The sequence below is a fragment of the Natator depressus genome, chromosome 7 (assembly GCF_965152275.1).
Source record: "Natator depressus isolate rNatDep1 chromosome 7, rNatDep2.hap1, whole genome shotgun sequence".
Classification (NCBI taxonomy): Eukaryota; Metazoa; Chordata; order Testudines; family Cheloniidae; genus Natator; species Natator depressus.
In genome coordinates, this window is record NC_134240.1 from 37,251,411 (window position 1) to 37,272,320 (window position 20,910).

The 20,910-nt window shown below is 41.1% G+C and overlaps 1 protein-coding gene across 2 annotated transcripts in view; it reads right to left on the reverse strand.

Moving 5' to 3' along the window:
* Positions 1-2,018: 2,018 nt before the first annotated feature.
* Positions 2,019-20,910, reverse strand: part of PPARG (peroxisome proliferator activated receptor gamma) — a 108,887-nt gene continuing 89,995 nt past the window's right edge. For both annotated transcript variants that reach the window (XM_074958153.1, XM_074958154.1), the window contains 2 exons: positions 18,494-18,944; positions 2,019-2,924 (listed from right to left, as the gene is read on the reverse strand). In XM_074958153.1, the coding sequence (XP_074814254.1) occupies positions 2,677-2,924; positions 18,494-18,944 (699 nt within the window). In that variant the 3' untranslated portion in view covers positions 2,019-2,676. The remainder of the gene's footprint in view (positions 2,925-18,493; positions 18,945-20,910) is intronic.

The window sequence follows — 20,910 nt, forward strand, 5'->3', positions numbered from 1 at the left end:
TTGGATTTTAAATTCTTAACTACATCTTCAGCTTCCTCTGCCGTAATTTTCCTATCAAGATCTGCCACATCATCCTCTGAGACCTGAGGATTTTTATACTTCTCAAATATCTATTTATAAATTCAGGATTTGGATGTTCTGAAGTATACAAAGTATAGAAAAAAGTTAGCAAACATTTCAGAAATCTGTCTGATGCCAGTTACTAAATATCCCTTTTTATTTCTAATCAGAAGGATGGCTGATGTATCCTGGTTGTGTATTAACTCTCTTGCTAAAAGCCTATCAGCTTTATTGCCCTTTTCATAATATTTTTGTTTAATATAGCTAAATATTTGCTTAGCCTTACCTGTTTGTAACAGTTTAATCTTCCCTCTAATTGCAATTATTTTCTTATACACTCTTTAAGATCCTATAGATTTTGTCTCCTTCCAGAAAAGGAAAGTTATTTAACTAACGTATCTTCTTCAAGAGCTCTCATATTTTTGAGGTATGATGTTTTATGTATAGGTATACCCTTCACTACTGCTTTTCCAGCATCTCGGAGAACCCTCATATCATTTTATTCTTTTCAGTACTGTTTTTTTTTCTCCAGTTTACGGTTATAAGGGGGTGATATAACAAAGCTCTATTCAACCACCAGGCCCTTTGTTTTTCTTTTGAGTCCCAATCTTGCAGCGGAATGATCCAACCAAGTTATAACTCCCAGATTAGTTTTTTTGACCATATTAGCCAAAATTCTAGAAATGAAAATCATATCAATCCTGGAATAAGATCCATGAGTAGCAGAATAATATGTATAGTCCCTGACACCCAGATCATTTCCCATCAGACATCCCCCAGAGCCTCATTTTCTAAGTGATGCAACAAATTTGCACTTGCTCCTCCCCAGTACCTCTGTGTACATACAAATGATCCAAAATGGAATTAAGCACCTTGTTAAAATCCCCCCTAGAATTATATCCCCTTCCATAAAACTTCCCAAGTCACTAAAAAACTGATTTAAAAAAAGCTTGCCTGTGATTGGGACCATATGCATTGGGCAAGGTGAGAAGTTTACTTTTCAAGAACCTCTGAATTAAAATATATCTGCCCTCTGTATTTATATATTGTACTGAAACAATGAAAGAGAAGCATTTAGCAAAAAGTATTGCTACCCTGCTCTTTTATTAGATTGGCCTGGAGAGAGAGAGATGGTAGCTGAGTCCAAGATGTATTCATGTGTTTATCATAATTTTTCTTCAAGTGTGTTTCCTATAAATAGATTATACTCAGAAAATTCTTTGTCAGCGAGCAGAGTACTCTTTTCCTTTTTGTTGGATTATTCATTCCCATAACATGAACAGTCATGACATTAATAAACTCACCCATGAGTAAAGATCTGGCCTAGATTCTGAAGACTCACACACAAACTTATTCCTCCTCCTGGTCCACTTACACATCACCTCTGCACTTGGCTCACTAAGTTTAAGGCATACTTTGTGATATATAAATAAAAACAAGGGATTCTTGTCAACTCCCTATTTTACCATATGCCTTCCTGTTAGTTGCTCTTTTTGCAACATCCCTCTCTTTTGGCCCCTCAGTGTGACTTATATCAACTAGACTCCCTCAGTGGACCAATGTCACAGATGGCACTAAGGGTGTATGTTGATTCCTGGATCTGACTCTAAGGGAGTGTGAATTCAATGCTGAGAGTACTAAAAGAAGGTGCAAGTTATTTCAGCTTCCCTTAGATTCAATCAAACTAGCCTCTGAATTTGGTCCTCAGTGTATTCTTACCTAACATGTTGGGGACAACACACAACAAAATGAATGAGTGGTGAACAAAACTTCCATGTTCCCAAGGAGAAACACTGACATCTGAAAGACAAACTAACACAGTGGGAGATTATATTGTGGGTTTATGACTTGAAGAACAAATCCAAACCCTGCTTGATGTTCATAAAAGTCACTTTATTTCTATTTTACATAGCACTTTGAGCTGAATATGCTGCTTGATGGTGGTGCATAATGTGAAATATGTCTCAGCCCCAGTTGCATAGCATAGACTGCTCTTGGACTAAGTTAATTAAAAAGGCTTCTTGTTCCTAAAAATGTAAACAGCCAATGGTTTCCTGATGTCACTTACATTTGGAGATGGCAGTGTAAAAGAGTCTTAAAGTGGGTCCAGATGTAATCAGGCCAAGTGGGTAAAACTCTAGTCTTTTGAGTTCTCATGAAGAATTCCAATAACCTGAGATTCAATCATTGTTTTTGTTGCTAACTTTTGAGTTTCACTTATAGAACCAGATGTAGTATCTTGGATTTCCTCTAGACATGTTTGAGGAAGAAGACTTTTATTTTTAAGTTGAAAATTTAACTGCACTGTTAACCAGCTTCAATGAAGTTTTAAACATATTGGACAAGCAATTTTGTTTAAGAAATAAGATAGTGAAAAAATTAATTGTGAAAATACTGCCAACGATTTCATGATATAGACATTTTTAATATTAAAAGTAAATTGTAAATGTGTCTTTATAAACAATATGCATAAAATACATCTACTATACTAAAGCTTTCTCTCTTTTTTAAATGGTATTTCACAGTAATTTCTTCGGTATGTAATGTTTTCCCTCAAAGAAATAGTGCAATTTGAAGAACGTACATTATGTCAGCAGATTAGAATTTTTGTGGTCATTAATATAAGTCTTTGTAGATTTCTTGTAGGAGTGGATGAAGACTCATATCTGTCTCCGTTTTCCTTATTATTTGCAACAGCTGCACATGTTCTGTTACAATCTGTCTGAGGTCCGTCATTTTCTGAAGCAACTTTGCAAACAGCTGTGATGATTCTGGGTGATTCAACTTTAGTTGGAGCTCCAAAGCTTGCAGCAAATTGTCTTGTATATCTTCAATGGGTTTCACATTCAACAAACCGGGCCGATCTAGGAAAAATAAGTGTGGGGGAAGGAACTAGTGAATAAAATAGTAACTTTGGTTTGGAGAAGAACACCTCAGTCATTTGCTTTCTCAAAGGTTTCTCCAACACACTATCTAAAAGTGGCACTTTTTGAATGCTGTTTGATGATTTCCTATGTTTTTTTTAACAGACTCAGCCTTTTATTAGAGCATTCACAAGGAAAAATAGTCTTAGAAAGGGTACAAGCACTGGTTAGTTACAGATATAGAGGTATGTATGTAGTACACTGCAATGCATATTCTACACCAGATTCCCTTGTTGAAGGAAGAGTAAGTAAATAAGATACATTTGAAGGACATCAAAGCCTTCACTAGGTAATTCATCAATGGACATCAACATACAGATAACTGGATCTACTAGTGCTTGATACCTCTTTAAAAATCTGCAAATGATTCTTCCTATGACGATGAGGGTAATATAAAAACTTGGATGGGTGCTGAAAAAGCAAACTAGTCAAGCCACAAATGTGACTTCACTGGGAGACATGACTGAGGGCCACAGTGTCTTCATAATTCTAACTTGCTGGATTTAAAGATTTTGTGCTTACTTCTCCCCCAAGTCCATACTCCACTTGGCTTTCAGAGAGCTGTTTATGGTTCCCTGGTTCTGCCCCAGCATCAGTTAGAGGGGATCTCAGGAACCTTATGCCAATGGAGGATTGTTGCATCAGTGACACTGCTTCCTTAGAGATGGTGGGGGGGCTGGTGCTAGAGCTGCCTGTACTGGATTCATGATAGCAGAGAGTTCTCCTCGATGAGGGGAATTCTGTTTTAGACATTTACAACCAGAATTTGAACCTTTTCAGCACATGAGCTATGCAAAGGAACCACATGGAACTGGAGAATCTGGCCCTTCTTTTTGTTTCAGGCTTTTAATACTGAGACCAATTTTCCCTTTTCCCTTCCAATATGCCGTGTCCATCTGGGCTGAAATACTTGAATACATGATTTTTTATTTAGTAATAGCATTCCATTGCGGTGCAATGCTGCTTTCAGACTCACCGGTATCTTGTTCTTTAAAAATAGCTTTGCTTAGATCTCTTATTTCACGTGAAACCATTTGACAGAAAGATTAAATCTTTAATAGCAACATTTGTTCTGCTAACGCCTCCCTCCTGCAACTCCTTTTATTAGGTGGTGGCCATTATTATTTATCATGACTCATGGCCTTCATGTAATAAAAAATTTGATTCTATGGCCACAGAAGTTAAGGTCATGGCCGAACACTATTGTAATTGCACTAAATTGTCACATTTGATAATGATTGTCAATGACTTGTTACTGCTTAGGTTACTAATATGTAACCAGCTAAACCCACTTTACATTGGGTATGGCCTACATGTGCCCATGACAAAGCAGAAGTTAATAATTTTACTGCTTAGCCAACAGATTAGTCTCACAAATCGATCAATAAAAAGCAGTGCATACATCTGGGCATAATGGAGGTATTTTCTTCTATATAGAGACCTGTCCAGTGTGGAAAGGAGAGGGGGTGTTCTAAATACATTACTGATTAGGCACTCTGTAGGATGTGTGTCATAATGCATAAAGCACTAGACTGGGACCCAGGAGACCTTGATTCTATTCCCAGCTTGGCCACTGGCCTATAGGGTAATCTTGGGCAAGTTATGTCACTGCTCTGTGTCAATTTCCCCATCTGTAAAATGGGGATAATGATGCTTACCTCCTTTATAAAGCACTACTGATGAAAAGCACTAGGTGGTATTATTGCCTGGCAGAAGTTGGGGTTGATAGATGAAGTACCTGTTCTCTAGTCACCAGATTAACTCAGCACTAGCTTTACAGGAATCTCACTTCATTTTCACTTTGCTTTTACAATGTTTCCATATTTTAGGCCTTGTCTAGAGTGAGGTTTTTAGCCACCAGTGAAACTAGAACTGATGTAGCTTCCCCCAGTGCAAACCCTTACAGGAGATGCATCACAGTGCTATGAAACTCCACTTGTACTGGTGAACCAGGATAAGAAGCATAGCATATACTTCTATATATGCCAGGGGTCGGCAACCTATGGCACACATGCCAAAGACGGCACACGAGCCAATTTTTAATGGCATGCTGCTGTCTGCCAGGGACAGCAGCGTGCAATTAAAAATCCTGCACGGCCTGGCCCACTCTTCTCCGCCCACCGCTCTCTCCTTCCCCCTCTCCCGGCCTCTTCCCCCAGCGTGCAGGGTTCCTGCCCCTCCTCCTCTCCCTCCCTGTGGCCGATCAGCTGATGGCCCTTGCTACGGAGGGGGAGAGGGAAAAGCGGAGCCGCAGCGCGCTCTCTGCTCCGGGGACCTTGAGGAAGGGGGTGGAATGGGCATATCCCCTCCAGCCTCCTGCTGTTAGCCACTCAGGGCAGGGGGCTGGGAGCACCCCCACGACCACAGCCCCAGCCCTCTGCCCTGACCCCTGCACCCCCCCAACAACATCAGCCCTGACTCCGGCACCACCCACACATACCCAGTCGCCCCCTGCCCTGACGTCTGCACCCTCCTCACACACCCCCAGCCCTGACTCCTGCACCCCAACACATACGCAGCCCCCCCACACCCCATGCCCTGACTCTTGCACTCCCCACATCCCAACCCCCACCCTGAGCACCAAACGGGAGCTCCTGCACACACACACCCACATTCCCACCTGCACCCTCACACCAAATGGCAGCTGCCCAGGTAAGCGCTCCACACCCAAACCTTCTGCCCCAACCCTGAGCCCCCTCCCTCATTCTAGCTCCTGGCCAGACCCTGCACCCCAATCCCCAGCCTGCTCCTTCAACCCCAGCCCTGTTCTCAGTGCACTCTCACCCTCATCTCAGTGCAGAGAGAGGAAGAGAATGGGCCAGAACCAGGGAGAAAGTAGGTACCTACTCTGTGTGGACAGGGCCAGGACCTCAGACCGGCAGCGGGCTGAGCAGGGCCGGCAGCCGGGACCCTGGCTGGCAGGAGCCAGCGGACAGAACCCCAGACCGGCAGCGGGCTGAGCCGCTCAGCCCACTGTTGGTTTGGGGTCCCAGCCACCGGCCCTGCTTAGCCCGCTGCCGGTCTGGGGTTCTGGCTGCCGGCCTCTTGCCAGCCGGGGTCCCAGCTGCAGGCCCCACTCAGCCTGCTGCCGGCCTAGGTGAACAGAACCCCAGGCCGGCAGCGGGCTGAGCGGGCCAGCGGTGTAAGATCAGCATTTTAATTTAATTTTAAATGAAGCTTCTTAAACATTTTGAAAACCTTGTTTACATATGACAAGAGTTTAGTTATATAATATATAGACTTATAGAGAGAGACCTTCTAAAAAATGTTAAAATGTAGTATTGGCACACGAAACCTTAAATCAAAGTGAATAAATGAAAACTTGGCACACCACTTCTAAAAGGTTGCCGACCCCTGGCATATACTGTGGTTTACACAGATGTAATGTGTCTACATTAGGGGTTTGCACCAGGGCAGCTACAGCTACACCAATGGTTAGAAATGCCAAGTGCAGACAAGCCAAGAAACTACAGGCCCTGGGAAGCAGAAAATAGTTGGAGTGCACTGTACTCTGGCTGCATTTCCTCTTTGCCTCTGGCCTGTCACCTGGGAGCAGGGTCAGTGTATAGGTCTTAAACCAGCTCTATGCCAGATGGGGAGATTCCCTTTACATTGCATATAGTCAAGGGGTCATCTTTGCCCCTTTTATTTTACCAGGGTGACCTAAAAGGACCTTAGTCCACTGGAGAATCAGGCCTGGACATTATAAAGGGCTAGATTAGTAGTCCTATGGTTACTACTCTGCAGAACAACCTCGGATTTAGTTACCAAAACTAGTGGCTTGTTATTTTGGTGGATATGGATATGGAAAGGAGAAAGCAATTTTCATCATAATGCAACGATCTCTCCTATATAAGAGCAGTGTTTAATGTGTCATCCCAGTTCTTCTCAAACAGAATCTGAGTATGATGCAGCTGCAGATCAAAATCTGAGCTTTGAAATTCAGGGGCACTTGGATTTGGGGTTTTGTCTCAAGCTCATTTCTAGCATTTACAAGTATATATTTAACACAGCAATTACAAAATTATAAAGAGAGGAAATCATTACTTAAACTGAAGCAAAAATATGTATTATGTAGAGGAAAGTGAGGATTTATCGGCATGGATGTTCTAGAAACTAGCTATTCCTCTTCACTCAGTGTACTACACACAATAGTAATCTTTTCCCAGAAATCATTATCCCAAATGTTTTAGTACATTTTTAAATAATGTCTTCCTTTGTTGCAAAACTATAAATCCTGATTTAATTATTAACCTGTGCTTGGCTGGCAGAGATCACTTACATAAACATATTTTATAAACAAATACCAGTTTACTGGCAATATTAGACTTTTATAACCAAAAATATCTTGTAGTGTAAATATCTGCAAACAGAAAATGAACAATACCTTCTTATTGATTTCCTAGAGGACTGGAAATATCATCAAGACTTATTTTTAAAACTACCTACCAGACTTTGGATAAATTATCAAGACTTATTTTCAGACTACCTGGGTACATTAAAGTCGGCACAATATACATTTGCTCATATCAATCCTTCATAAACCTCCCAACTGGATATTTCTAAGCTGTTAATAATTTTGTCTTTTGGGATGCTATAGCTTTAAATTTCACTGCCTTGCTGAAGAGGAACACTGAACCAGCTGGATATGACTCAGTGCACAGCGAAATACAAGTCAAACAAGCATGAAGACCATAGCTTCTATTTCCCTTGGGATTAGCCTCCATTTTCCCCATCTCTCTTAATGCTGGGAATTATCAAGGTGTGAGATTTTCAGATGTAAAACCCAAATCAAGGCAAATCTCATGATCCCCAAATCTGACTTGCAGGACCTCTGAAGCAAAGCCAGAATGTCAGCATCTAGGCTGGGATTTACTAAGGGGCCTAAGTGAATTCGGCATTCAAATTCCACTGAAGTTCAGTGGGAGTTAAGTGCCTGACTTCCTTAGGCTCCTTTATAAAACCCAGCCTAATGGCTTTATAATGAAGCACTGGAACTAGGATCAGTGAAACTGGAGATGGCAAAGGCCTATCGGATCATAAAATGTTATTTTTCAATAAGCCAGATCCCGAGAAAGGAAAAGTCCTATTGAAGGCAATACAGATTTTGCCTGAGTAAGGACTTCAGGATATGAGCCATTATTTTGTGTGCTATGCTCTTCTACAAACAGAGGATGACACGATCTCTGTCTCAAGAAGCTTATTTAGATCAGACACAAGACAATACTGTTCAAACCTATGAGACACGAGGGTTGAAGCTGCAAGCTTTACCTGCACAGCTTGAAGTTAACCACACTCACTGGGGTAGAAGAAGATGTGTTTTTTGTGTAGGGATTAGTATGGGAAGGGAGGTGATTCAGGGCACAAAGAGAGGGAGCTCCAGGCAGAGGTGGCACTACAGAAGAAGATATAAGAGTGGGAAATACATATGGAGTCTTTAGTTGGGAGCCTTGGGAAGAGCATAGATCAGTGGTTCTGAACCAGGGGTATGAGTACCCCTAGGGGTACACAGAGGTCTTCCAGGGGCACATCAACTCATCTAAGTATTTGTCTAGTTTTACAACAGGCTACATAAAAACCAGGAATGTCAGTACAAACTAAGGCCATGCCTACACGTACATGCTTACAGTGGCACTGCTGTACCAATACAGCGGTGCTGCTGTAAGAGTACTTGTGTAGCTGCGTTATGCCTATGGGAGTGAACTCTCCCGTTGACATACTAAAACCAGCTCAAAGAGTGGTGGTAGCTGTGTAAGTTGGAGAGCATCTCCCGCTGACATAGTGCTGTGCACACTGGCAGTTATGCCACTCAGGCACAGATAGTTAGAGGGGGTAGATAGAAATAAGAAGCAAAGATATGGGCAGGGACAACATTGACATGGCAAGTGAGATGAAGCCAGAATATAGATTTGAAGAGAGGATAGACTAAGCAGTGGGAGAGGTGGATCAGTCCTAGCCACAGCATTTTCACAGACCATAGTAGAAAGAAAGGAGGTGAAAGGGGGGCAAGGATGAATAGGTGGCAGTTGTTAAGGTGAGAGAAGATCAGGATGAGAGAGCGGTGACATAGGATATTATCTTTAAGCTTTTGTGAGTGGGAGGATGGTGTAACTGTCAAAGTTACTGGAGAACAGAGCGCATTGAGTCCATTCCCTGCAAGCACAGAGTGCAGTGCTATGGAAGAGTTATTAAAGGGCTATCATCCTGGTAACCATCAGTGTTTCCTCTAATTTTTCACACCCATGTGCGGAATTAATTCTGTTATGTGCACCGATATGGAGATCACATCACCTCCATATTGGTGCACATAACAAAATTCATATGGTGGGGTGGGGCTGAGGGGTTCAGAGTGTGGGAGGGGGCTCAGGACTGGGGAAAAGGGTTGGGGAGTGGGGGTGTGTGTGAAGCCTCTGGCTGGGGGTGCAGGATCTGGGGTGGGGCCAGGGATGGGGGCTCAGGGTTGGGGTGTGGACGGTGAGGGCTCTGGCTGGTGGTTTGGGCTCTGGGGTGGTGCTGGGGATGATGGGTTCAGGGCTGGGGCAGAGGTTTGGGGTGTGGGGGTAGGCTCTGGCTGGGGGTGCGGGCTCTGGGGCGGGGCTGGGGATGAGGGGTTTAGGGTGCCGTGGGGCTTCCTGGGGCTACAGTGGGGAGAGAGGACTCCCCTTCAGCTCTCTTTCCCCGCAGCAGCACCTGGGCTGGGGGGACAGGTGTCTGTCCCCCGGCCAGGGCAGGTCTAGCTTCGGGCTGGAGGAGGGCCACCTGTTCCCCGGCCGGGACTGTGCTGGGTCTGGGCGGTGCACCTGTCCCCTGGCTGTGGCAGGTCTGAGGCTGGACTGGGGCTGGGGGAGGAGCGTCTGTCCCCTGGCCGCAGCAGATCAGGGGCTGGGCTGGGTTCGGGGTGCCTGTCCACTGGCTGCGGCAGGTCTGGGGCTGGGCTGCATCGGGCCTGGGGAGGGGTGCCTGTCCTCCAGCCGCGGCAGGTACGGCACTGGGCTGGGTCGGGGCCAGGGAGGGGTGCCGCAGCAGGTCCAGGGTTCTGGGAGAGGCATCTCTCCCTGACGCAGCCCTGAGCACCTGCACAACACTTAAGAGGCAGCTGCCCGACTGCGCAACTTAGAGGGAACTTAGGTAACCATCATAATTTTTAAGACTATTTCTTCATCTATGTTACAAAGGTCATTTCATCTATGTTACAAAGGTCATTTATTAAAACTGAAAGTATTTTAAAAGTCTAATTTACTTTTCACCACTTGTACTCATTGCTAACTATCTGTCTTTTGCCTGGCTTGGACAATGGAAGCAAACTAGACTATTTCACTTTTTGTTTATTATTGGTCAGTTTTGCTTTCTGGTTCTCATTCATTAGTACAAGTCTATGTCATTTGGTTTGGAAACACTGCAGGACAATGTTTAAATCCAAATAAACTGTCTTCAGTTATTGAAAAAAAAGTTAATTAAAATTGTACTGAGATTTGTAGAGTATTTTTTTTCAAAACAACCCCCAAATTTTGGGTCTAAATTACCTGTCTGTATCTGTCTAAAGTGATATTTCACTTTTTCTGAGACAAAAAATAGGTTTTACATATTTGGAAGCCTCTTTCAGGCTTGAATGTCCTTAAAATTAACTATATTTTTTGTTATTTCTCACTTACAAAACGTCCATCTGCATGTCTTTATGTTTTATGCTAGCATGCAAAATTACATTACATTTTATGTCTGTAACAACCATCATTAGTCAAGGTCATTTGGAGTTTAAATAGACATTCTGAAATCATAATATGATAAAATACATAAAGAGACATAATGGCTGATTAAACACTTTTTTTCTAGTGCTATTTCTGCTGCAGAGGCAGATATGACTCAGCAGTTTGGGTTTTACTCACCAGTCTGTAACATGCAGTGCACTCGTCAGGTTTTTGGTTCAAAGCCCACAGTAGTTATCTGCAGTTGCTGGTCTGATTAGGAAGTATTTCCTTGTTCTGACATGATTACTACAAGGGTAATTTTTATAACGGTCAATGCTAAAATCCTTGGTAGTATTCAGTGATGAAACCTCAAATTTTTCATATTGTGGTCAAATGATTTAATATAACAGTTAACAAAGAACAGCTATTCAAGGCTCATGAACTGCTCCAAAACATACAGTAGGAGACCCGATAAGTCAGAAGCAGAGATAGGCCAGAACCAAAATCCTGGGTCCAAATGCACTCAGACTGACAGAGTCTGGATCTGGATCCAAACTTTGTAGCTAGACCTTTTTACAACTGGACAGACCAAATTCCCATATCCAAACATTCTTCCAAATTTGTGGGCTATTAAGTGGTGGAGTTGGGATCTGGAACCAGACTTACTGCTTGGACGAAGGTTGTCAATTTTGGTTGGACATATTCCTGTAGGTTTCATCACATGACATAATCTTTAATTAAAGATTAATTTTTAATTCCTGGAAACTGCAGAACAATTCTGGAGGGTTGGCAACCCTAGCTTGGCACCATCTATAGTCAGAGGAATGACTATGCAAAAATGACCTTGTAGATTCCCTATTTATTCTGTCTCAGAGACTTCCTGAACAAATTTGCTAAATTTATAGCACGAGTGAATTAAGACTAAAGATGGCTTACATTCTCCAAAACTTCTAGCATCCCCTTCTCCTGAGACATGTACAGGGGTGAAAGTAAAATTTCTCTTACCAGTACGGTGGGGGAGGGCTGCTTCCTCCACCAGGAAGAGGCAGGGTCTCGGGTGGAAGGGGTGGGGCTGGGGGGGGTCAGCCTCCCCCAGCCAGCCCGCCCGTGCTGCCCGGGGCTCCAGCAGTGATTTAAATCGCCAGCCCTGGGGTAGCTGCTCCTTTTGCTCCCCCCACCGTCGGTGGCCCTGCCAGTAAGGACCAGGAAGGGCTGCCAATGTGGGGCACAAAAGGAGCAGCTATGTTAAAGCGCTGCCACGACAGTGCTTTAAGCGCAGCGCTTTAAAGTCAGCAGTACGGGCCGATATAGACAGCCACTTTTTACTGGTATGCCGTACTGGGCCGTACCACCTTACTTTCACCCCTGGACATGTCTTTCCCCCAACCCTGACAGACTCCTTGTTCTTTCCTACCTAAGCAGAATACTTCATCCCAGTTTACCCCACAGAGACAGGGTTCTTGGTGTATGTTCTCTCCCCAGAGTCAGTCAGGGCTTCTGCTCAGACTCACTACAGTGTAGGGATCCACTCTGAACCAAGGAATCTAGATCACAAGGATCCTGCTTTTAATACACCTCTGTTTACAAGACAAAAGGACAATTTTTCTCTAATATGCAGCCCTACAAACTCAGTGTAGCATCTGAGAGTGAAGCTAGCTTCTTTTTGGCTGTGCATTATCACCAGTGATGCAGAAGCTGTCATTTTACTGATGATGCATGAGTCTGTATAGACTCCAGATGTACATGCTCTACACTGCTAATGAGTAAAAGCTTGGTTTGATCAGTAAACTAAGAAAAATCAAATTGAAGACACATATGCTAAGATATGTGCTTTTAAAAAAAGCCATTGTTCTAATTTTATTTGTATTTAATATAATACTTTGTAAGCATAGTAAACTCCCCAACATTAATCCTAAAACCACAGGAAAAGCTCTAAAAGATTATTTTTCTCTACAAATTCTAAAGCAAAGTAAATGTGAAAACTTAGTTAAGCAGGCATTTTAGTGCTCAATGTGCTATATTGTTGCGGGGGGTGGGGGATGGCTGGGAGAGGGCAAGGTAGGGTGTTGGGTCAATCAGACCCTGATTCAGCAAAACACTTAACCATGTACTTAATCTTCTTAGCAGATGCGCAATATGCCGCAGGTGGCATGTGACCAGGATTCATCACTGAATTTGGTCTGCCAGTTGGATCATGAGCTTCCCTGGCCCGCGTATTGACGTGGAGTGTGATGTGAACACTGATCCATGCCCCCCGTGTACTTAATATTATGGATGGACTCAAGTATGTACTTTAGTGTTTTCCTGAATCGGAGCCTCAGTGTATCAATGTTTTAATTCACCTTCTCTTAATACTTTTTACAGTTGGGATGCAACATAGTAGAATCAGAAATTTACTATGCTCTAGTCCTTCATATGTAAAAGTATTTCTATCTGTACGATGTACACATAAACCCTCATAAATACATATACATACACACGTAAAATAGTTCTTTAGTTCTATTTGGAGAAATATTTTATACACTCAAACACACCTGAACAAAGAAAAAGACAGAGACATAATGGGAAAAAACAGCCAATCAAACACATTTTCATTCTCTCTATATGCAACCAGCATATGATCTTGCCCAGTGAAATAAAGGTTCACAGAAATGTCATACCACAGCCACACTCAGCTTTATAGAATTTTAAAGATACCTCAAGCTCTTTACCAGGTATTTTGGCAACACTAAAAAACACCAGGAAACCACAGCAGAAAAGTAAATGAGACACAGAGGAGAATAAGTTCTACACAGTTAACTTCAGCTTAATTAAACAACGATTTACACATGTTTGGAGGGGATAGGCTTAGAATTGCCTTCACCATTGTGCTAGTTTGTAAAATGAGATACTCCTTTCTACCAATCCAATCCAAATTAATGTACACAGCTAGAAGTCTTATTCCCCTTAAAAAGAGGACCAGGAACAATAGAAAAAACCCTTTCCTTCTTCCCCTTTGGCCTTCCTCTCACAGAGGTTCCCTTGCAGCCTCCATTAACACACTTTTATCTCTTTTGCAGTAACCTTGTCAATTACAAACTTTATAGGAAGAGAGTATGCTAGTGTGGAGAAAAAGCGTGCTTTCAAATTAATCCAGAAATGGGCATGAAACAGACCACTTTTGAAGTCTAATATTTCCCTTTCAGTCTGCTTGCATTACTTTGATACCTCCTATTAAACACTGAGATTTCTTTCCATTTTGATGCAAAAATATTAGTTTTTCAAGCATCATTTCCCCATCATAAATGTTTATATGTGGGACTTTTCTCTTTTGATATGAAGCCAAGCAAGCGTCCTTCCAACTTGAAAGATAATGACTGCCTGTGAAATGAGTAGGGCTCTACCAAATTCACGGCCATGAAAAGTGCATCACAGACGGTGAAATCTGGTCTCCCACCGTCTTGTGTGTGCTTTTACTCTATACTATACAGATTTCACAGGGAAGACCAGCGTTTCTCAAAGTGGGGGTCCTGACCCAAAAGAGGTTTGTGGGGGGGTTGCAAGGTTATTTTAGGGGGCCGTGGTAGTTCCATCCTTACTTCTCCATTGCCTTCAGAGCTTGGTGGCCAGAGAGTGGCAGCTAGCTCTGAAGGTGGCACTTCGCCAGCAACAGCACAGAAGTAATGGTGAAAATACCATACCGTTCCACCCTTACTTCTGCGCTGCTGCCTTCAGAGCTGGGCGGCCAGAGAATGGCGGCTGCTGACTGAGGGCCCAGCTCTGCAGGCAGCAGCATAGAAGAAAGGATAGCAATACCATATCTTGCCATCCTTACTTCTGTGCTGCTGCTGGCAGCGGCTCTGGCTTCAGAGCTGGGCTCCCGGCCAGCAGCCACCGCTCTCCAGTTGCCCAGCTCTGAAGGTAGCATCCCCGCCAGCAGCAGCACAGAAGTAAGGGTAGCAGTACCGCAACATCCCCCTACAATTACCTGGTGGCCCCCCCCAACTCTTTTTTGGGTCAGGACCCCTTACAATTATAACACTATGACATTTCAGATTTAAATAGCTGAAATCATGACATTTACGATTTTTAAAATCCTATGACCATGAAATGTACCAAAATGGACCGTGAATTTGGTAGGGCCCTAGAAATGAGCATATAGTTGCAATCCTCTTCCCAGAGAAAAGGTGTCTTAAATCCACCCTTGTTGACAGCCAGTTTAAGGACTTAATGGGTATAAAGTCTGAACTATTCTTTCCCCCTAAAGGTAGCCCTTCTAGGTCAGTGTTGCAGCACATTGGCAGGACTGTAGGGGGAAGCCTGCATACACAGTGCCATAGGTGTTCTGCAGATCAAGGTCTCCAGGGGTATCAATACAGCACTATTCACAAGCTTATTTGCAGGATTTTTTTTTTTTTTAAAGAAAGAAAATACAGCATTAAGAAACAGTCCTTTTCTCTATGGAACTACTGAAAATCTTAAATAGTCTACATGCTGCTCCCTCTCAGATCTCCTGTTTCAAGGGCTTCCTTTGAACACACTGTTCAGCTTCTTGGAATGTTTCTCATTTAGTATTACTGTTAAATAGCTAAACCATTTACCTATTGAAGCCAGGGTTGCTTGGATGTCACAGAACAGCAAATACATCTATCATCCTAGAATTCTTGTTTTTAATGGCCTGCAAGAGGTTGGGGGCAACCTTCAGCATTGATTTCACTGGATCTGTGACCATTCACAGCAGCTGAGAATCTGCCTCTAGGAGTATGTGATGCAGGTGATGACAGGAAGGGAAAAAAACTTTTCCGAAATCTCATTTTACCAGAATGTGTTTCTCAAAATTACAGTAACTAAAAAAAATGCTCTGATGAAAATTTTACATTGCTAACAACGGGATAAAAAATGTCTCTTTTAAGAAATGGGAATTATTCTGTTGCCCATGAACAGCAACTCTGTCTCATCAGCATTTTTTTATGTAATTTATTTTTTTTTGCCTGAATTAAATATTTTCAGTATTCTTTTTAAGCAAAATGTACAATGGCACATTAAGAACAGCTGTTTAGCATTATAATAATGAGCACAGTGCAACATCTGAAATGACTGAAACTGAATGAGCTAGCCCACTGTGCTTTGAATGGCTCAGCTAGAACTCAAGTGGGTGACTATGGAGGTGGGATTATTTTTAATTGGTTGCCATTATTGTTAATTTGTCGCTTCTCTCTGTCATTTTGATGTGGGCATTTTGCCTTGTAAAATAGACCATAAATGCTACTGTTTCAGTCTCAAGAAATGTATAAGTTTTAGAGAAACTGTGATAAATTCCAAATGATTTCATTTCACAAACAGAAATTTTTCCTGTGTAATGTTTCAGCTGGAAATATCTCCAGCTCTCCTTTTCTTTCTTTTTCTCTTTAAACAGTGTAAGAGGTACCACTTAAGGAGACAGTGGAGCCAACATTATTTCCCTAGGCTATGACAGAATCACTTACCGAAAAGCAAAGCATTTGGCTGGAGTGTTTTTGTAAGTTTCTGAGAGCAGTCACTAGGTTTTTTCCCCCTTTCTGTGGTATTGCAACATATACCCAAAAGACTTTTTGAGGTGGCTTTAACATTACAGTATTCTTTGAGTCAGTGGCCTCTGAATAAAGGTGTAGTGGTTTTAGAACTCATATTTTCAGGTGACACTGGCCTGATTCTTCAATATTTTGGTAGGCTAACTTCCCACGGAAACATCAGCAAGAGCATCCAAAAGAGCAGGGTTTCACTTCCATATTTCATCAGACCTGTCTGTATTAAATTACCTACTGCAAAGAAGGAACACTGTTCTTCATGTACTCCCACAGAACATATTAATATAAACTACAGCTGGAACGGATTATAAACATTAGTTTGTTATAGGTACAATTTGACTCTGTAGACTAGAGGACATCCCCAAGTAGGAAGCAAGTTGTCATTGTCTTGGATAAGGGATGAGCTTTTTCAAAATATCGTCTTTCTTATTTTAAAACAGTCCTGAAAGCAGGTAGGAGGATATCACCTTCAGAAATCTGTTTTCATATCAGAAAACTATAGGATTTTTATGTACAGTGGCTGGATGAGATTCTGAACTAATTAAAACTAATTAATTAAATTCAAAAAGTGGTTCATGAATCTCGGTTTTCAGATTATTCATGTAAGAAAAATTATTATTGGTTGATTAATCTGGTTCACAGAAATTAACATTTCTTAGTGGGTTATTATCCTCCTGGGATCCAAAATGTAAGATGACTTACCTCATACTTGTTTCCTCTAATGCAAAACAAACACCACTGAAATTTAACAGACTCAGTTTTGCAGCTACAGATTATGAGTTCCCTTTTTTCAGTTAGAAATGGGAGAGCTTTTAAGGGCCTGTTTCTCATCTGTTAACTTTTCTGTAATATCAAAAAACTCAGACTTTATTGGCTCACTTTCTGGAGTGTCTTTTTAAGATTGTATAATTCCATCCCCCCCAGCCAACCAAAAATGTACTCCTATCATATTCTGCTTTATTGAATTAATTCAAAGTCCTCAGGGATCCATTTGTTTGAAAGTCTTGCTCAAGCAAAGGTCTTCTGAGAAAAGTTGTACTTGTTTGAAGTGGATTTAGCTAGTCTAATAGAACATGTTGTGATATTTTCCCTGAATGAAACATAATGCCAGAAAGTAATTTTACATTAATTTAAACGTGATGTATGGTATATCATACATAACAACACACTCCAAACAAAATGTTTGATTTTTGTATGTTAGCATGTGGTGTTTATGTTTAAAGATAATTCAATAAAAAAGCACTCTGCTTTGCTGTGTTGAAGACCTGAATTCAGAAACGTGCACAGGTCTGCCATGACATCTGTGGTGCAGAACTGAGAATAGGCATACAGGCCAGCTGGGCCAAATTCTCATTTGGGTTACAGTTGTAACACTGAAGTCAATGGCACCAGCATAGAAGAGCTGACTCTGGCCTACAGTGTAGGCTTGATGTATCTGGTTTTCTATGGAAAGAGTGCTGCTTTGGACAGCTGCCTGAAAACTGATCCACAGAATACCAGAGATGTGACAGCGTTAGAAAAAGGCGGGCGATACCAATTGCTTCTTCTAAAGAAGAGTGAAAATTCACTGTCCTCTTTGGCATAAAGTTGAAGATATTGCATACACATTGATGCCTTAACTTCTGTACCCGTTCTGTCCACAAAGCATAGACATTGCTATTAGCCTAGCAGCATAGAAAAGGTTGAACCGACCATGAGGGCATGTTTTTTAACTAGTGTTAATAGGCTCTCACTTTCTTGAGTAACTCATTCATTTTTTTTTTCTTTTTAAGGTGAACAAAACCCTATGTGGGTCAATATCACTGACTGAATTCAAATAACCTTACATTCCTGAAAGTCAAATGCTGAGTACTTGTTCATTTGAAATTCTTATTGAATCCAAGCTATTAATATAAAATTAAGAGGCTGCACAAGCTAATTGTAGGTGAAAAAGAATTCTTACTACAGTAGGGTGACTTTTAAATGGTTTTGCTGGTAAGATTCCCACCCTTGCTGTTTTAAGTAAGACCATTCTGATTTAATTTTTTTAAGATGAAAAATACTGCTGACTCAGCAGGCATGTCCAGCTCAATCAGTAACAACAGCACATTTGCATTGGCAGTTTGTGACTGAGACTGAAGGAAAGCAAGGAATATCAAGACAGTAGAGTGCTGATCAAAGGCTACATTTAAGCAATCTGGTCTTGATCTCTTAGTAGTGATCCCTTGTCTGTTTTCACAGGAGTTAAAAGCAGCAACCCTATTATATAAAATTGCATATTAAATAAGGCAGTGCTTACCTCCACTGAGTATAATGACAGCTATAAATATTGCCAGGTCACTATCATCTAGTTCCAGTGCATTGAACTTCACAGCAAACTCAAATTTGGGCTCCATAAAGTCACAAAAAGGTTTTCTCAGGCTCTTCAGAAACTCCCGCGTCATGAATCCTTGTCCATTGGATATGAGAACTCCATCTTTATTCATCAGTGAGGCCAGCAACGTATATATGATCTCGTGGACACCGTATTTCAGGAGAGTTACTTGATCATTCAGGTCAAGGTTCACAAAACCTGGAATGCTTTTGGCAAATTCTGTGATCTCCTGCACTGCCTCCACTGAGCGAAACTGACACCGCTGGAAGATGCGAATTGCCACCTCTTTGTTCTGCTCCTGCAGGGGTGTGACATGTTTGCAATTGATCTGATCTTCACCCATCATTAAGGAGTTCATGTCGTAAATAACGAATGGCTAAAAATAAAAGTAAAAATGGGATTGAGTTTCATGTGTCCTTCCTACATACATTATCCTACTGAAAGACTATAAAGGCATAAACCATTGTTAAGAAACCCATGAAAGTTGGCATGGGATGTGTAAATATGCATCAATATACCTAGTAGTTTTGCTTTTGGGTTAAAATCCAGATAAATCCACTGAAGCAAACCTTCTTCCAGCATTAAAAACGGTTTGCAGAAAGGGCCAGTAATTCCCACAGATTTCCTACACTTGCTGGGAACCCACTTCCTGGAGTTTTGGGATTTGGAGAGGGTAATTTTTTAAATAATTCAAGGAAAGCAATTTCTTTTAAAATACAGAACTGATTTTCACTCCTAAAGAGCGTCTATTAATGTTTTTGTCCTCTCTTAGTTTCACAAGTGTTTTACTATAAGAATTCAAAGTTCAGAAAGTTAGTTAATAAAACAATATTATCTCTTTAACGTGTATTTTAATAGTTTACATCCAATAACATATTACCCTTAAATGTTTAATTTGTAGTTATGTAGGTACAATACTTTTTCTATAGATAGACATAATATGTTCACATTTACATTACTTCATATGCTGTTATGCTCATTTTAAATACAAGTCCTAGTAAGTGTTACAAATAATTGCAACTATTTTACCTTGACTATCTTATAAATGGCATCTTCTGTTACACTGATATATTAAAGGACTTCAGAGTTTTTTAAACTCAAATAACTTGTTAATGAGAAAAAAAGTCCTTGATGCAAAAAATAGTATGCTGTAAACTAGAATAAAGCAAATTCAGGTCACAACAATGAGTCTGCCTGTTAAAAATACCCAACTAGAATAAGTCAATTTGAAAACAAATTAGCAAAACTAATGCCAGCAAAATTCTTCTTCTATGATCTGGAAACAATCTATTTCAGAATAAACAGATGTGAGGCCCAATGACAAGATCTGTTAAAAGAAGTGAACAAGTGAATACTACAAATTTATCTTAGGAATGGCTATCCTTGGGGCCAAATTATTTAAAAATAGTGCATGCATCATTTACCCAGGATTGTATTAGTTTATTTGCGAAAAACAAAGCATGGACCCTCCCAAATATTTGGTAATATTTGTTTTTCCCCCCTGACAATTCACTCTCTCTTCCTTCCATTTTCCCACGCATAAGTAATTATCTGTTATTCACCTCAACTGAAGTAAGAAACAACAGGGAGGTATAATTTCTAACATGCTTTTTAGCCTTCATGTATTCAACCCATTGACTTCAATGAGCACTGGATCAGGCCCTATGTTACTGACTCCCAAAAAAGTAATTTAAACATGCGCCAACAATTGGATCATGTTCTGCTTCTAAGAAACATACAATTTTAATTGTTTAATTGTGAAATTGGATGGAAAACCACAATGTTACATTTGAGAGGGGAGAAGGAGATGTTGATAAGGGAGAGCTACAATTTGTAAGATATCAGCTATCTTTAGTACCACTCTATTGTGTTGCAGCTGCAGAAATATTTCTTCAAACTGAGACCTACGTATTTATCTGTGAATGGTTGATCCACTTCTTATTAAAGCAAAATAAAATAATAAATAACCACAAGGTGCTACGTATTTCTATTTGGCATTTACTTTTCCACCTCAATTCTACATATACCAAAGTTTCTGTTTAAGTCTTTGATTTGCCTTTTGGCACCAGTCATACAAAATTCATAGGTCAGAGATTCCAAGGCCAGAAGGAACCACTGTGATCACCCAGCCTGACCTCCTGTATAATACAAGCCCTAGAATTTCCCCAAAATAATTCCCCAAAAGAGCATATCTTTTAGAAAAAACATACAATCTTGATTAGAAAATTACCATTGATTGAGAATTCAATGGTTAATTACCCTCACTGTTAAAAATTTACAACTTATTTCCAGTCTGAATTTGTCGAGGTTCAACTTCCAGCTATTGGATCATGTTATACTTT